This window comes from Triticum aestivum, chromosome 7B (assembly GCF_018294505.1).
Source record: "Triticum aestivum cultivar Chinese Spring chromosome 7B, IWGSC CS RefSeq v2.1, whole genome shotgun sequence".
Lineage (NCBI taxonomy): Eukaryota > Viridiplantae > Streptophyta > Magnoliopsida > Poales > Poaceae > Triticum > Triticum aestivum.
This window is the reverse complement of record NC_057813.1, coordinates 386,438,574-386,452,794: the sequence shown is the minus strand read 5'-3', so window position 1 is coordinate 386,452,794 and position 14,221 is coordinate 386,438,574. Positions and strand designations below refer to the sequence as shown.

Here is a 14,221-nt window from a genome sequence, read left to right as displayed (position 1 = left end):
ACCCTGACGAACAAGGCCACAACGGGCAAAAATCGAGACTGTAGAAAAAGCTCTTAGGAGCATAGGCAAGAAGTGTGGGGCCGTAGGAAAGGCGTCCGCCGCTGCTTAAATGGACAATCTCAAATGTCTTCGACCGTCCCCATAGTGGTGTCCGTTGTCTTCAGTCGAGTGTTCCTGTTGGGAGTTCCATTGTGTTTTAAAAGTGTGAGTGTTTGTTATTGTGCCATGGTTATGTCTATTGGATCGATCGTGCGGTTGTGGTGTTCCATACTTTGTGAGTAGTTCGCATGTGATGTATTTGTATTGGTTTTCGCCCTGTTTTCCGTAATTAACTGGGCAATTCTCTTCTTCTTAATTAATTGATGAGGCGAAACTTTTGCCTCCATTTCGGAAAAAAGTATCTAGTCAATGAAAAAAATTCCTACCAGATATAGTTCAAATGAATATCTTAGGAAAAATCATATGGATCGAAATTATGCAAATCAAACAACCCATGTGTCTTAATTTAAAAAATACCACGGATAAAATCATCCGAAATTTCTTTGAAAATCCCTTGAATAAGAAGACCTCCTCGATTCTCAGACAAGTATCTCCAATGTTTCATTAATCCTCGCTATGTCTGAAGCTCTGTTCATCTCCAAGCCATGTGTTTCTGAAGACAGGCAACTACAAGACTGCCTGAAATGGGTTGAATATCTTTGTCTAGTGACAAAATACCCAGGATTAGGTCGCTTACGAACAAATCATTCTACCCTACGCATGTAGTGTGCACTACCATTGTCCTGAATGGAATGGAAATGGCTACTCTAAAGTGATGCTGATCTCGAGAGTGGACTCGGTGCTGATGGTCTCCTTGTTGGTGGTTCCAGCAGGGTGATCGGCGCACTCCATTCTCAGCCTGAGATGAACCGGCTTCATGATGACTAGATCCCTCACGTCTCTGTGATTCTCCGTCAGGAGCTCGACACCCACGTGCTCCTCATGCCCCTGGCACTGGAGGATCCTCTTGATCACTGCTTTCTGGTCCTCGTGGTCCGCTTTCGTTCGGTCGACCTTTAGGTACAATGCAGCAGAGGCCACCAGCTGCAGGAGCAATAACAGTGTCATGGTCTTTGATTCTTTCTTTCAAGTGATTTCGCTCCATATAACACAGGAAGATTGTCTTGTTTTAAGAGAGGGAAGAATCACACCTCGCATGTCCCAGGGCTGACGTTAACTGCACAGGTGAAATGCACGCTTTTCTGGTCTTGGTGACTTTCATCTGCGGGTTTATCATCACCTTTGTGCACAGCAGGTTCCTCAGCAGCTTCAGAAAACGCTAGGTTGTCTATTTCATCATACCATTGCTGTGCTATACCAACCTGATAGCATGTGCATTAGCAATTCAGACTCGAGCGCTAGCATATCGCCAACTAGGTTTGAAGTAACTTCGATACTCAAAATTCACAATGCATAAAGATGTTGTGAATCGGACAAGAAGTGCTTTACCTTCTCAGATGTTGTGTCTTGTGCGTCAGATTCAGAAATCTCAGCACCAGATCCCCTTACTTGGCGCCAAATACAGCTCTCAACCAAAGGTGTGGCAAGCTCAGTATCAACTGGGATGTCTACAGAGACCTTGATGTTGCATCTTCCTGTTAAGTTGAATCCACCAGTTAAACAGCTATCTTAAACCGAATCTCATATGGCAGTGCCCCTTCAATTTATGTAACGGAGTCACTTCAGTAATCCACATGGTTATCTGAACCGTAAAGTTAATTTCAAATTTGGAGCTTATGTATTGTGCGGATGCACTACAGGATTCGACACTCCTTTTTTTAACCTGTGTTGTCAACTCAAAATCATTTGAAACTGAAGGCACAGCTAGTTACGAGGAATGTGGAAAGCAGAGGTAATGAATATAAAAAATGATACCCTTCTTCGGCAGTAATAAGTTTTATGTGCTGCAGTATTGAAGACCACACAGTATCATAGTTACCCAGAGCCAAAAGTGGGGGAAACAGTAGTGTCGTGCATCAAACTAAGCTATAATTTTCAATTAAAGGCTTCAAAATTGCAGGGGAAGTCACCCATGGCACAGATGCAAAAACTACTATCATGACAAAACAGCTTCTGTTAAATTACCAGGGAGCACATTTACTTTACGGTTGTGATCTTGAAATTGTCCAGCTGAATGTCCCCTGCCAATTCATTGCAAAACAGAAAGGAATAATGAATCCATGCAGCATGCAGACTTTTGTCAGCAGCAGATAAATTTCTATGCTCACTGCAAAAATGATGAAGATAAATGGAGAACCAAAAGCTCACCAGGTAGATACTTTCTCAAGACGGCAAACAAACCAATATGGTAACCCAAGAACCCCAACATTTGTAAAATGAATATTTGAGGTTTCTTTGGTATCCAAGTCATGCTTCTGAACCCTTTGACCATCTTCAAGACAAAGAAAAGGAATTCAAATTATATGTGGTACGGTCTGACTCTAAATGAAAGCACTAACAGCTTATAGATCAACCTGTATCACAGAAGACAATGCATTTCCGGAATCTTGAAATTGACGATACAAGTTCATTGCAAGGGATCTTCTCCAGCAGATTAGAATGTCCTTTATCACCTGATGACCCATTGATGTGTATATCTTTAAGGAGAGCATGCCTCTCATCAATCATTTGCTGACACAACTCCATTGCTTCAGCTCTACCTTCGCATCACTTTAACTCATCAATGAGCTGTAAATATTTAACTCCAACATGTGTAACAAAAGAATATGTACTAACCTCTTACAATATTCTTTTTTTCACCAGTTGACATGCTCAGGATCCATGATGTTTCAAAGCTGGAAAGCAGCAACAGTATAAGAACTAAGAAGATTGCCAAACAGCTAGGTAGGTTTGCAATGTCCCAAAGTAAAGCCAGCCACAGTTGACCCATGGTACTTGTGTGTATGCCGAAACAATAACAGTACATAGGATAGAATTAAGCAATGTACATCGAATGACATTGATGGAAGAGTGGAACACACTTTTATTTCACTAATATCTTATGTTTTCGCACACATGCATCAAATTGACAGTTAAGCACACAATGACATGCAATTAGGTAAGTAAAAAAAAAGGGCAGCCTGGTGCACGTATCTCCCGCATGCAATTAGGTAAGTATACATAAATATCATTGAGCTTTAATGTCAAAATCAAACTGAACCTGAGAATCAGGTTGAGCTGTGCAGATTTATAACATGTAAAACCCAAAAATGAATTGCAGCTACAACAGTGCAAAACAATTCATGAGATAAGTCAGATCTCAGGAGATGAAACCATCCAACTGAAGCATTATGCGAAAATCCACCACTAAATCAATTTATATTGCGAAAAGACAAGATGGAGGAGATGAATAGAGGCACATACCTGTGATCTGCTACTAATAAATCGTCCTCGGAAATTTTAAGCAAATGCCATGGAAACACTACTGAGTCAGTGTCGAAATCTTGAATGTTTGAAGCATCATCTTTCTTTGAAGCGTCTTCCTTTGTCAAACCAAGCTTATCAATAATCCAACTCCAGATGCCACTTCCTTTCTTATTGAAGACTGGATAAACCGTCTCCAGAAACCTTCTTCCAAAATCTGCTTTTCTAACTGCATGATTCTGCAAAAGAATAAGAAAAGCTAGTAAAAAAATCTTTGATACAAGATTGTTGTGGTTAGTTATAATTTTATGCATGTACAAGACAAAGGAACAGCAGGAAAACTTTAATTGACACCAACCACCTTATGGATTATAGCTCTATTACTTGTATGAAATCTCAGTAGCCAGTGAAAAGGACATACTTGTCAAACCGAGTAAACTGAGGCAAGCCATTATGGATAATTACCTCCGAATCCACTATATATAGACAATCTTCAGCAGCATGATAAAATGATGCAGCAGGGTGCAATAACTTGGCAGATTCAAATTCACCGTCCTCAAAACCTGGGGAGGATCCAATCTGTAAAGTAAATATCAATTCATTACACTGAATTTGCAGGCCTTCAAACCAAATGAGTAAACTTAGAACCCAAGGGAAACAGCAACTCATGCTTACACAGTCTAAAATCACCCCATCACCGTTGCTAATGATGATTCTATGGTGGTTACTATCAGAGATAAAAATGCGATCACCATCCTCATCAACTGATAGGCCACCTGCAGAACATTAGATTTTACAAAACATTGTAATTAGTTCCAGTGTTAGATTTTCTGGTTGGGCTGCAAAACTGATGTTTAGTAAAATAAGTTGCACGAGGGAAGAAGCCGCAACCAAGTACCTGGATGATAAAGTAACAAGTTTCTGAGAGAACCTACATATGGCTCTTTGACAACCTCTTCTTTCTGCCACGGAACTCCTGATTCTATAATATTTTCAATAGGTTCTGCACTCAATGCACTAAATCCTTCCATGCCTGCATTTAATAACAAATAGGAGGTTTTAGAAAATTAGCACATGTGAGGAGCATCCAATTTGCCGTGCAACATTCTAGAGAATCTTAAGTGCAACAAATGTGCACAAGCAAGCTAACAATAATAGCATAAAATAAATAGCTAATCCTGTCTAGAGCTTACCCCTGATCATGAGCTCAGGGTCCCCATCCAATTTTGTGAAGATTATATGATCCTTAGAACCTTCAAATAGCAAGTAGCAAGCACCATTTGTCATCTGAACACTCATCAAACAGACAAACCATGTTTTAATCAAGCATGCATTAATTAAATCCATATAGATCTACAAAATTTATTTGACACATATTCCATTGTGCGTGGCATTGCATTGTATTCCCATTGTATCAAGTCGTGTTTCACTTCTTTAATGTGATAAATTAAACCTGTCTAACGATATCAAAATGGACCATCTCAATGTATATCCATAGCATATCTGAAATACCGGTACTTGCATTCCCCCAGTGAAGACAGAATAAAAAGATAGTGTATGCATCGTATATATGAACTGCATGGCCAATGATCACAAAACATTTCTGAACTTCTCTAGTGGCAGGAAAATTGCAAGGATATTTGCCTCACATTGGTAAAGTCTTTGTCTGACAACAAGATAGGGAATGTAATGTATTCCTCCATTATTGTACGAACTGCTTGGCTTTGAGTAGCTAAGGAACTAATACCACTCCCATATTGCATAGCAAAAACATTTAGATGCAGGTACCTACAATGAACAGATAATAAGACAATAGAGAAATTTGAGACTTCTGTCAGAGCACAAAGCAGCCAGATTTTACACAACTACCTCTGATGAAGATATTTCAACTTTCTAAAAGCAGCTGAATGTTTGTTGTCCCCGTCTAATGTTTCATGTGACTGATACAACAGAACAAGATATATTCCTTCTTGATTAAAGGTTTTCCAAGTGCCATTCACGGCATTCAACCAACAATGATTTTTTCCTGCATCACAACAGTTAAGCAATAATTAACAGACAGCAATAACCACTGAAGAAAAGGACCGTGCATTACATATTTACGTTCATTACTTAGTCTAGGAATAGCCAAAATTATCCTTGTTATGTCATTGTATCACATGCAAGTCCATGTCATCTTTCAGAAGAAGTTCAAAAAAATCACTGCAATCATATCCCTGGAAAACTATTTGTAACTGTGTACAGTACTTCTTGTGGCTTTCGTCCTATGTAGTTTTGTCACACAAATGTAATGAACAAATTATGAAATACCACAAGACTCCTGGAGTGTTGCACAATAGTGAAAACTCAAGAGCATCATTTTCATCAAGCATTACGAAATTTATTGCCTACCCCAACTTGCTTGGGACTAAAGGCTTTGTTGTTGTTGTTGTTGATTACGAAATTTATTGAAAATAACCGTCCCCTTTGTGGGTTTGTAAATGGCAGATGAAAATTAAGAAGAGCATGCTTCTCCACCATAACCAGCAAAGCTGTGTGGGCAGACACAATAACGAGAGCACCCAAACTATCAACAAGAACATATAGTTCCACAAAATGGCACGGCATGGGATATGATATTGCAGTATGCTACGACTTGCGATTTAAATGCGTGATATTACCTTCGAGTGTCCCGAATGTGGATTTGATGAAATGTAAGAGTTGAGACTGCGAGGTGGGTGTACTCTCACTTGAGGCGGTGGCCACAGAGCCGTCAGAGCTGCGAGACAGAAGAGGGCGGCTTTGTTAGGATACTCAATGGCTAAGAGCAAACTAGAGAGGTTAGTGATCTAAACGCTCTTATATTTCTTTACAGAGGGAGTACCTCGGAGCGTGGTGCAGGGCTCTCGTCGTAGTCGTAGCCGCAGCAGACTGCCGCCGGTGGAACCAACTGCACGTGCTGCTGCTGCAGATGGAAGAGCCGGCCGAGGCGGGCGGCTTCGGCCCGTGCAGCGCTACCGGAGAGTAAGCGGAGGTGGATGAGAGGAAGCAAGAATGTAAGAGCGAGGAGAGGAATGCCGCGGATGGATCGCGGGGACGCCGCAAGCGGCGCAGCGCCGCCGCGGCCGAAGCCTGCGCCATCAGACCTCGATGGCGTTTAGCAGTGGGGTTCAGGTATTCAGAACGTCCCACTCGGAGCTCTCCGGTAGAAATGGACAATAAGGCAAGACTGCTCGTGCTCGGAGGACGCTAAGTTCGGACTCAGGCGCCGCCGCGGGCCGCGGCCGTGCGAGAGTTAGGACGGCTGAACGGGAGGTAGGGGCTGGGAAGCAAGGGGAGGACGACTGTCGAGGCGGGGCAGGCTGACGGCGCCGGCGGAGTCGTGGGGGCGGGAGGCAGGAGGCGGGGCGCCGGGCGGTTAGGCCAGTCGTGGAGGCAGCGGCCGGCGGCGGCGTTTGCTTCAGTCGATGCCTCGATGGGGGAACGGCGAACAGGACAGGTCAGATGCCTACGAGGTGGGCCGGCCCAATAACTTCTGCGCACCTTTTTCACTGTTTCTTTTTTTTTCTCTTTTCGTTTTTTCTTTTATGTTTGTTGTGTTTTTCCTTCTTCTTTTTCTATTTTGTGTTTTTAATAATACATAAAACTTATTTTAAAAAAACTAGTTGACAAATATTGTAGCACACGTGAACAACTCTTATCAAATGTAAGATTTTTTTCAAAAAATAATGCATCTGGTGAACAGTTTTAAATATGAAATGCATGCTGTTTTTTTAAACATATGAACCTTTATTTTTAGACCCCTCAAAAAAATACTCCCTCCTTCCAATAATATAAGAGCATTTTTGACACTAGTATAGTGTCATACATAATCATTTTTAATGTATTAACTTGTTTCTTTGGAAATACTTTCAAAATTTATTAAAATAAATACATGTTTTTTGGACAAGTTTTTTTGGTACGAATTGGGTTGGTTGGTTTTAGGTAGGCCAAAGTTTTGGACTTCATGGACCTCGCTTAGAAATGAGCTTGCATGATTGCACCTTTCTGCGTTGCGGCCTTCGCTTAGGTTGAGTGGAAAGGCTTGTTCTATTTTTTTATGGTGGTGAATATGCAAGTATAAAACTTAACTTTCTTAGTTAATTTCATAGATTCAGGAGTTGTATGTTCCCCAAAGCGCAACTAGATATAAATAACATTAACAAGTTGGTAAAGAAATAAGCAAGAAGTAAGCTGAGAATGAAGTAGCCACAAGGCACGAAACTGAAGTAATATATCCTGAAGTTCAATCCATGTTTGTGTAGGGGAAGGGGGCTCTAATTTCATGACTAGATTCCTCCTTGAGCTTCGACAGCTCAATCACTAAGGGTAGACCTCGACCGGGCCTAAAACATTCACAAAATTCCCGGAGCTAATCCACAAATACGGAAGCTTCCGGTTGACTATGACCATCTATGGTTCCCTAGAAACTAAATAGTAACAAGTGGAACGAAGAACTCAAAGGGGATTCAAGATTGCCTTGGTCGAGTCACAAACGTTTGGTTCCTCTTTGTTCTCTCTCATTCAAATCAAATAATGGTTGGCTCTAGAGGAAAAGAATGGGAGCTCAAGGTGGTCATCAAGGGTAAAGAAGGCATATCAGGTTGATGCCCTCCTTACATAAGAAAGCTGGCATTTTACATGGCCCCCAAATTATGCTCATTACGTTCCCATTCTGGACCGCACAAAAATTCCAGTGCCAGAGCTCTACGGTTTATCCAGAAAATACTCATGTTACAAAATGGTTCGACCTAGCCGCCCCGGACTAATCTTGAGAACTCCGGGTTGATTTTACAGCAACATGCATATCTTGGGGGTTCTTCAAGGGGTTTGGTAGTAGAAGGTGTTGAGGAATTCTATGATATGTGTTCGTCAACAATCCCCACTCTTCATCATTTGTATAACTCCTTTTTTTATAGCACATCTTTCCTATAGAAAAACCGTTGATACATATTAACATGTGATCGACACGCCTCAAACGTATCTATAAAAAAAAATTCCATGTTCATGCTACTTTTACATCAATGCATGGTTCGGCACAAACTTATATTATTTTATTGTACTAACCTATTAATCCAGTGCCAGATACCACTTTCTGCATTGTTGGAGTTCTCAGAAAAAACACCATTTCAGGGACAGAAAAAACATTTTTTAGATAGGTTTTCTAATCTCTCAGGTTTCATATGCCACTTACGCAACTGTTGTGGGCTTAACTTTTACTATGCCTAGACTCTCTAGAACCAGGATATAATGCAAGAAGATAACCGAAGTACTTTTTTAGGGTGATAACTAAAGTACTTAAGAAGAGAAAAAATAATGCAGGTGTTGGTAATAAAAGATTACAAGAACAAAAAATAGCTTTGCATGTGTGGTGGTTGTAATGAATGTAGCGGTATCTAGTGGGAGCAATTGTTCTTGGCAATAGGCTATTTTTTATATTCAAGGTTGATTTTTTTTTGAACAGGTCTAATAGCATCCACACCCTAAATTCAAAGGCGGGGGTGATTAATAAGGAGTGGACAGATCCGCGCGTGCATAAAAATCCATGACTCCTCTGCCTATGTTTAGTAATATAATTCTCATGAAACACGCATAGTCCAATACCATTTTATTAACAAAAAAAATCCACATGAATCTCCATGTAAAATCAAATGGTGTAAGAGCTATATTAGACTTAGGGGCGTTGGTTATCCGGCAAGCACTCGCTTAGCCTGGCACATCAAAGAAGAGATGGATTTGGTTCCTGAGCTAGCTTGCCTCATTACCAGCGGTTTCCAAACTTTTCTTCTGTTCAGTGAGCGAGCCAAATCGGCTAGCCTCCATCGGCAAGGCTAGCCTTGCCTAAACTAGAATGGGGTCCAAACGCACCCTTAGTTAATTCTCATCCACAAACCTTCGGCTTATTAATCTGTGTTGTAGTTTGGTCAATCTTTGATCACATATATAATTAGCAAAATGTTAATGTATGGCATCAAATATATAGATTCATATTTGATCATAGTTTACAAGGATATATTTTTGCTACATATAATCTATATTTCATTAGTTAAAATCATGGTTAAAATACGAAGAAACTGGTAAAACAGAACAGAAGTATACGGTGGTAGTCGATACTAAGAGCTAGTCGGACCTAGATGAGAAAACAAGATTCTAACTTTACTGTAATAGGCTTTCATCTGAGCAATCTGGAATACCATTTGAAATTTATGTGAGCAACGATTTTTGTGGGAAACAAGATACTAACTTAGGTATCTCCAATGGCCCTTAAACCGGACACTATATCCGTCCGCAGCGAGAGCCGGCGATCCAACTTTAGCCACGTACATTTCAAATTGGATTTCAACTAAATACATGCAAACGAGACAATTTTATTTAAACCAGAGCACATTCATTACATTTTTGACATTTTTCAATAAAAACGATCGGATCTAAACCTAACCTACGACGGCGCCCGTGCCCCACGTCCTTGTTTGTCCCTTTCACCGGGTCCATCTCGCCGTCTCCATGGGTGGCAGAGATAAGACCCGCGAAGTGAAGGTTCGCCGGCAAGGAAGAGTAGAACATGGGAGACGAATCAGCCTATTTGGGACTCGAGGCCTCGCCGCCCCATGCTCTACTCCTCCTTGTTGGAGTCCGTGACCTATCCGTCGCCGCTGGATGTGAGGTCCACAATGGAAGTGACAGGGTGGGCACCCACTGGCGCGGCCAATCGTTGTTGGCGACGCACAGCTGGCGGCGTTCTCGATCGTGATCGCCTGCTGCGCCAACTCCAACTCCGCGCCCGGGTATGCCACCTCTACGTTGCGAGTGGCGGCGTGAGTGTGGGCGGCCTCGTAGAGCGCTTGCTCCTTGTAGATGAAATTAGGGTTTGCAACGGCCATGACTGCCAAGGCTTGCTCGCTCGCTCGCTCGCTGTAGATTTGGCCCTCCGTCAGCCGGTGCTGCTCGATAAGGAACAAGTTGTACCGTTGTTCCTCCTACGCTTGCCGGAACTTCGACATAGGGATCGGCGCTGGCTCCTCCTCCGCCATGGCGGCATTGAAGTGCGCCAACGTCTGCTCCATCGTCAAGCCGGCATGCACCGATGCAGGTTGCGACGCGGAGTCGTCGTAGGATCCCATCTCCATCTTGGATTGTCGTCGGAGGCCCTCGAAGAGCTAGCCGGCATGTCGCCCTCTATCCGCCTGGCACAACGACTCTGCCAGGCGACCTGAAAGCACAAGTGCTCCCTGGGTGATTTTGGTAATTAATGTCAACATATTTCTTGTTGGACTAATGCTTTTATCTAGTGTATTTCAGACAAGTTCAACAATGGCATGGAAAGGACAAGAGGATGGGGAACCCATTCAAAATGCTAAGGACACACATTGGCTAAAGCTCAAGACTCTTCATCTTTGTTTTAGCCAAGATCGCATTGAGTCCATAGGAAAGCCAATACTATTAAAAGGGGATGAGGTGTTGCTTAATGGCTTGCTTGCTCAAATGCTTAGTGATATTGCTCCAAATACCCTCAACCACTTTCTCCATCCAAATATTTCAAAATCCCAAACTCCAACTCGGCCCCATCGATTGTTTTTATCTGGCGACACCGAGTTCATATGACATAGCCACTGCCAGAAACCTTAACAGTTTGCTCACACCAATACGGATCTCGATCTCACCGAGATGGCCTTGCCAACACTCTGTGACTTGTTGCAATTATTTTGATCTCACCGAAATTGCAATCGGTCTCACCGAGTTGGCTTGACCAAATCTCTGTTGCCTTATTGCTTCACTTCGGTCTCACCGAGTTGATGCAATCGGCGCCACCGAGATGAGGTTTGCCCTAAGCCCTAGCACATCGTTCCCACCAAATTGTTCTAGTCGGTCCCACCGGGATTCCTAACGTTCACATTTTGAACTAATCGGTTTCATCTATTCGGTCTGACCGAGTTGGGTCAAATGTGTGTAACGGTTGGATTTTGTGTGGAGGCTATTGATGACCCACAAGTGCAGGGGGTCTATCCTAGTCCATTAGATAAGTAAGAGTGTCGAACCCAACAAGGAGAAGAAGGAAATGTCAAGCGGTTTTCAGTAAGGTATTCTCTGCAAGCATTGAAATTATCGGTAATAGATAGTTTTGTGATAAGGTAATTCATAACGGGTAACAAGTAACAAAAGTAAATAAGGTGCGACAAGGTGGCCCAATCCTTTTTGTAGCAAAGGACAAGCCTGGACAAGTCCTTATATAGAGAAAAGCGCTCCCGAGGACACATGGGAATTATCATCAAGCTAGTTTTCATCACGCTCATATGATTCGCGTTCGTTACTTTGATAATTTGATATGTGGGTGGACCGGTGCTTGGGTACTGCCCTTTCTTGGACAAGCATCCCACTTATGATTAACCCCTATTGCAAGCATCTGCAACTACAAAAGAAGTATTAAGGTAAACCTAACCATAGCATGAAACATATGGATCCAAATCAGCCCCTTACGAAGCAACGCATAAACTAGGGTTTAAGCTTCTGTCACTCTAGCAACCCATCATCTACTTATTACTTCCCAATGCCTTCCCCTAGGCACAAACAATGGTGAAGTGTCATGTAGTCGACGTTCACATAACACCACTAGAGGAGAGACAGCATACATCTCATCAAAATATCGAACGAATACCAAATTCACATGACTACTTATAGCAAGACTTCTCCCATGTCCCCAGGAACAAACATAACTACTCACAAATCATATTCATGTTCATAATCAGAGGGGTATTAATATGCATAAAGGATCTAAACAGATGATCTTCCACCGAATAAACCAACTAGCATCAACTACAAGGAGTAATCAACACTACTAGCAACCCACAGGTACAAATCTGAGATTTTGGGACAAAGATTGGATACAGGAGATGAACTAGGGTTTGAGAGGAGATGATGCTGGTGAAGATGTTGATGGAGATTGACCCCCTCCCGATGAGAGGATTGATGGTGATGACGATGGTGATGATTTCCCCCTTCCCAAGGGATGTTTCCCCAGCAGAACAGCTCCGCTGGAGCCCTAGATTGGTTCCGCCAAGGTTCCACCTCGTGGCGGCGGTGTTTCTTTCCGAAAGCTTGCCTATGATTTTATCTAGGGTAAAAGACTTCATATAGCAGAAGATGGTCACCGGAGGGCTGCCAGGGGGGCCATGAGGCAGGGGGGCGCGCCCAAGGGGGTAGGGCGCGCCCCCACCCTCGTGGATAGGGTGTGGGCCCCCTCTGGTACTTTCTTCACCCATTATTTTTTATTAATTCCAAAAATAACTTTCATGGAGTTTCAAGACTTTTGGAGTTGTGCAGAATAGGTCTCTAATATTTGCTCCTTTTCCAGCCCAAAATCCCAGCTACCGACATTCTCCCTCTTCATGTAAACCTTGTAAAATAAGAGAGAATAGGCATAAGTATTGTGACATAACGTGTAATAACAACCCATAATGCAATAAATATTGATATAAAAGCATGATGCAAAATGGACGTAACAACTCCCCCAAGCTTAGACCTCGCTTGTCCTCAAGCGGAAGCCGAGATCGAAAAATATGTCCACATGTTTAGAGATAGAGGTGTCGATAAAATAAAATACGGACATGAGGGCATCATGATCATTTTTATAACAGGAACATATATATTTTTTGTCATATGATTTCTTATGCTCAAGTAACAATCTATTCACAATGTCAAGTATGAATCAGAAACTTCATTGAGAACCAACAAACTATGATGTCGGTCATTGAAGTAATTGCAATTTATCATAACATCGGAAAGAGTCAATATAAGAGCTTTTTAGCAAGTCCACGTACTCAACTATCATTTAGTCTTCCACAGTTGCTAACACTCACGCAATACTTATGGTTATGGAGTTTAATCGGACACAGAGAAAGATAGGGGCTTATAGTGTTGCCTCCCAACCTTTTACCTCAGGGTAATGTCAGCAATAATAGTTCATGCTAACTTACATCTAATTGGATATACATATCAGGATCTTTCCAACACAAGGTGCTTGCCAAAGGATAAAATGTAAAAAGGAAAGGTGAAGATCACCATGACTCTTGCATAAGGCATAAGACAAAAGTAAAAGATAGGCCCTTCGCAGAGGGAAGCAGAGGTTGTCATGTGCTTTTATGGTTGGATGCACGAAATCTTAATGCAAAAGAACATCACTTTATATTGCCACTTGTGATACGGACCTTTATCATGCAGTCCGTCGCTTTTATTGCTTCCATATCACAAGATCGTATAAAGCTTATTTTCTCCACACTAATAAGTCATAAATATTTAGAAAGCAATTTTTATTGCATGCAACATGACAACTTACTTGAAGGATCTTACTCAATCCATAGGTAGATATGGTGGACTCTCATGGAAAAACTGGGTTTAAGGATATTTGGAAGCACAAGTGGTATCTCTACTTGGTGCAAGGAATTTGGCTAGCATGAGGGGGAAAGGCAAGCTCAACATGTTGGATGATCCATGAAAATATACTTTATTTCGAATATAAGAAAACATAAACCATTATGTTGTCTTCCTTGTCCAACGTCAACTCTTTAGCATGTCATATTTTAATGAGTGCTCACAATCATAAAAGATGTCCAAGATAGTATATTTATATGTGAGAACCTCTCTTTCTTTATTACTTCCTATTAATTGCAACGATGACCAAAACTATGTTTGCCAACTCTCAACAACTTTTATTCATCATACTCTTATATGTGAAGTCATTACTCTCCATAAGATCCATGTGATCTCTTTATTTCTTTTTATACTTCATTTATTTTTATTCCCTCAA

At 41.8% G+C, this 14,221-nt stretch overlaps 1 protein-coding gene across 1 annotated transcript; it reads right to left on the bottom strand.

Annotated features, from left to right (window-relative positions):
* Positions 1-522: 522 nt before the first annotated feature.
* Positions 523-6,869, bottom strand: LOC123160616 (uncharacterized). Its single transcript, XM_044578430.1, has 16 exons — positions 6,266-6,869; positions 6,063-6,160; positions 5,272-5,428; positions 5,052-5,190; positions 4,596-4,689; positions 4,301-4,435; positions 4,078-4,178; positions 3,868-3,981; positions 3,403-3,641; positions 2,776-2,834; positions 2,514-2,699; positions 2,308-2,431; positions 2,125-2,180; positions 1,489-1,634; positions 1,191-1,361; positions 523-1,083 (listed from the first exon to the last, which is right to left on the bottom strand). The coding sequence occupies exons 1-16, from the start codon at positions 6,520-6,522 to the stop codon at positions 802-804; spliced, it is 2,358 nt and encodes a 785-aa protein (XP_044434365.1). The 5' UTR covers positions 6,523-6,869; the 3' UTR covers positions 523-801.
* Positions 6,870-14,221: the final 7,352 nt, after the last annotated feature.

Bases quoted from the DNA above. Each gene is read 5' to 3' on its own strand.
- LOC123160616 (XM_044578430.1), bottom strand. From the start codon at position 6,522: ATGGCGCAGGCTTCGGCCGCGGCGGCGCTGCGCCGCTTGCGGCGTCCC. The intron at 4,690-5,051 runs GTGAGGCAAATA...ATGAGTGTTCAG, and splicing joins CAGACAAAGACTTTACCAAT to ATGACAAATGGTGCTTGCTA. The intron at 3,642-3,867 runs GTAATTATCCAT...ATTCTTTTGCAG, and splicing joins TATATATAGTGGATTCGGAG to AATCATGCAGTTAGAAAAGC.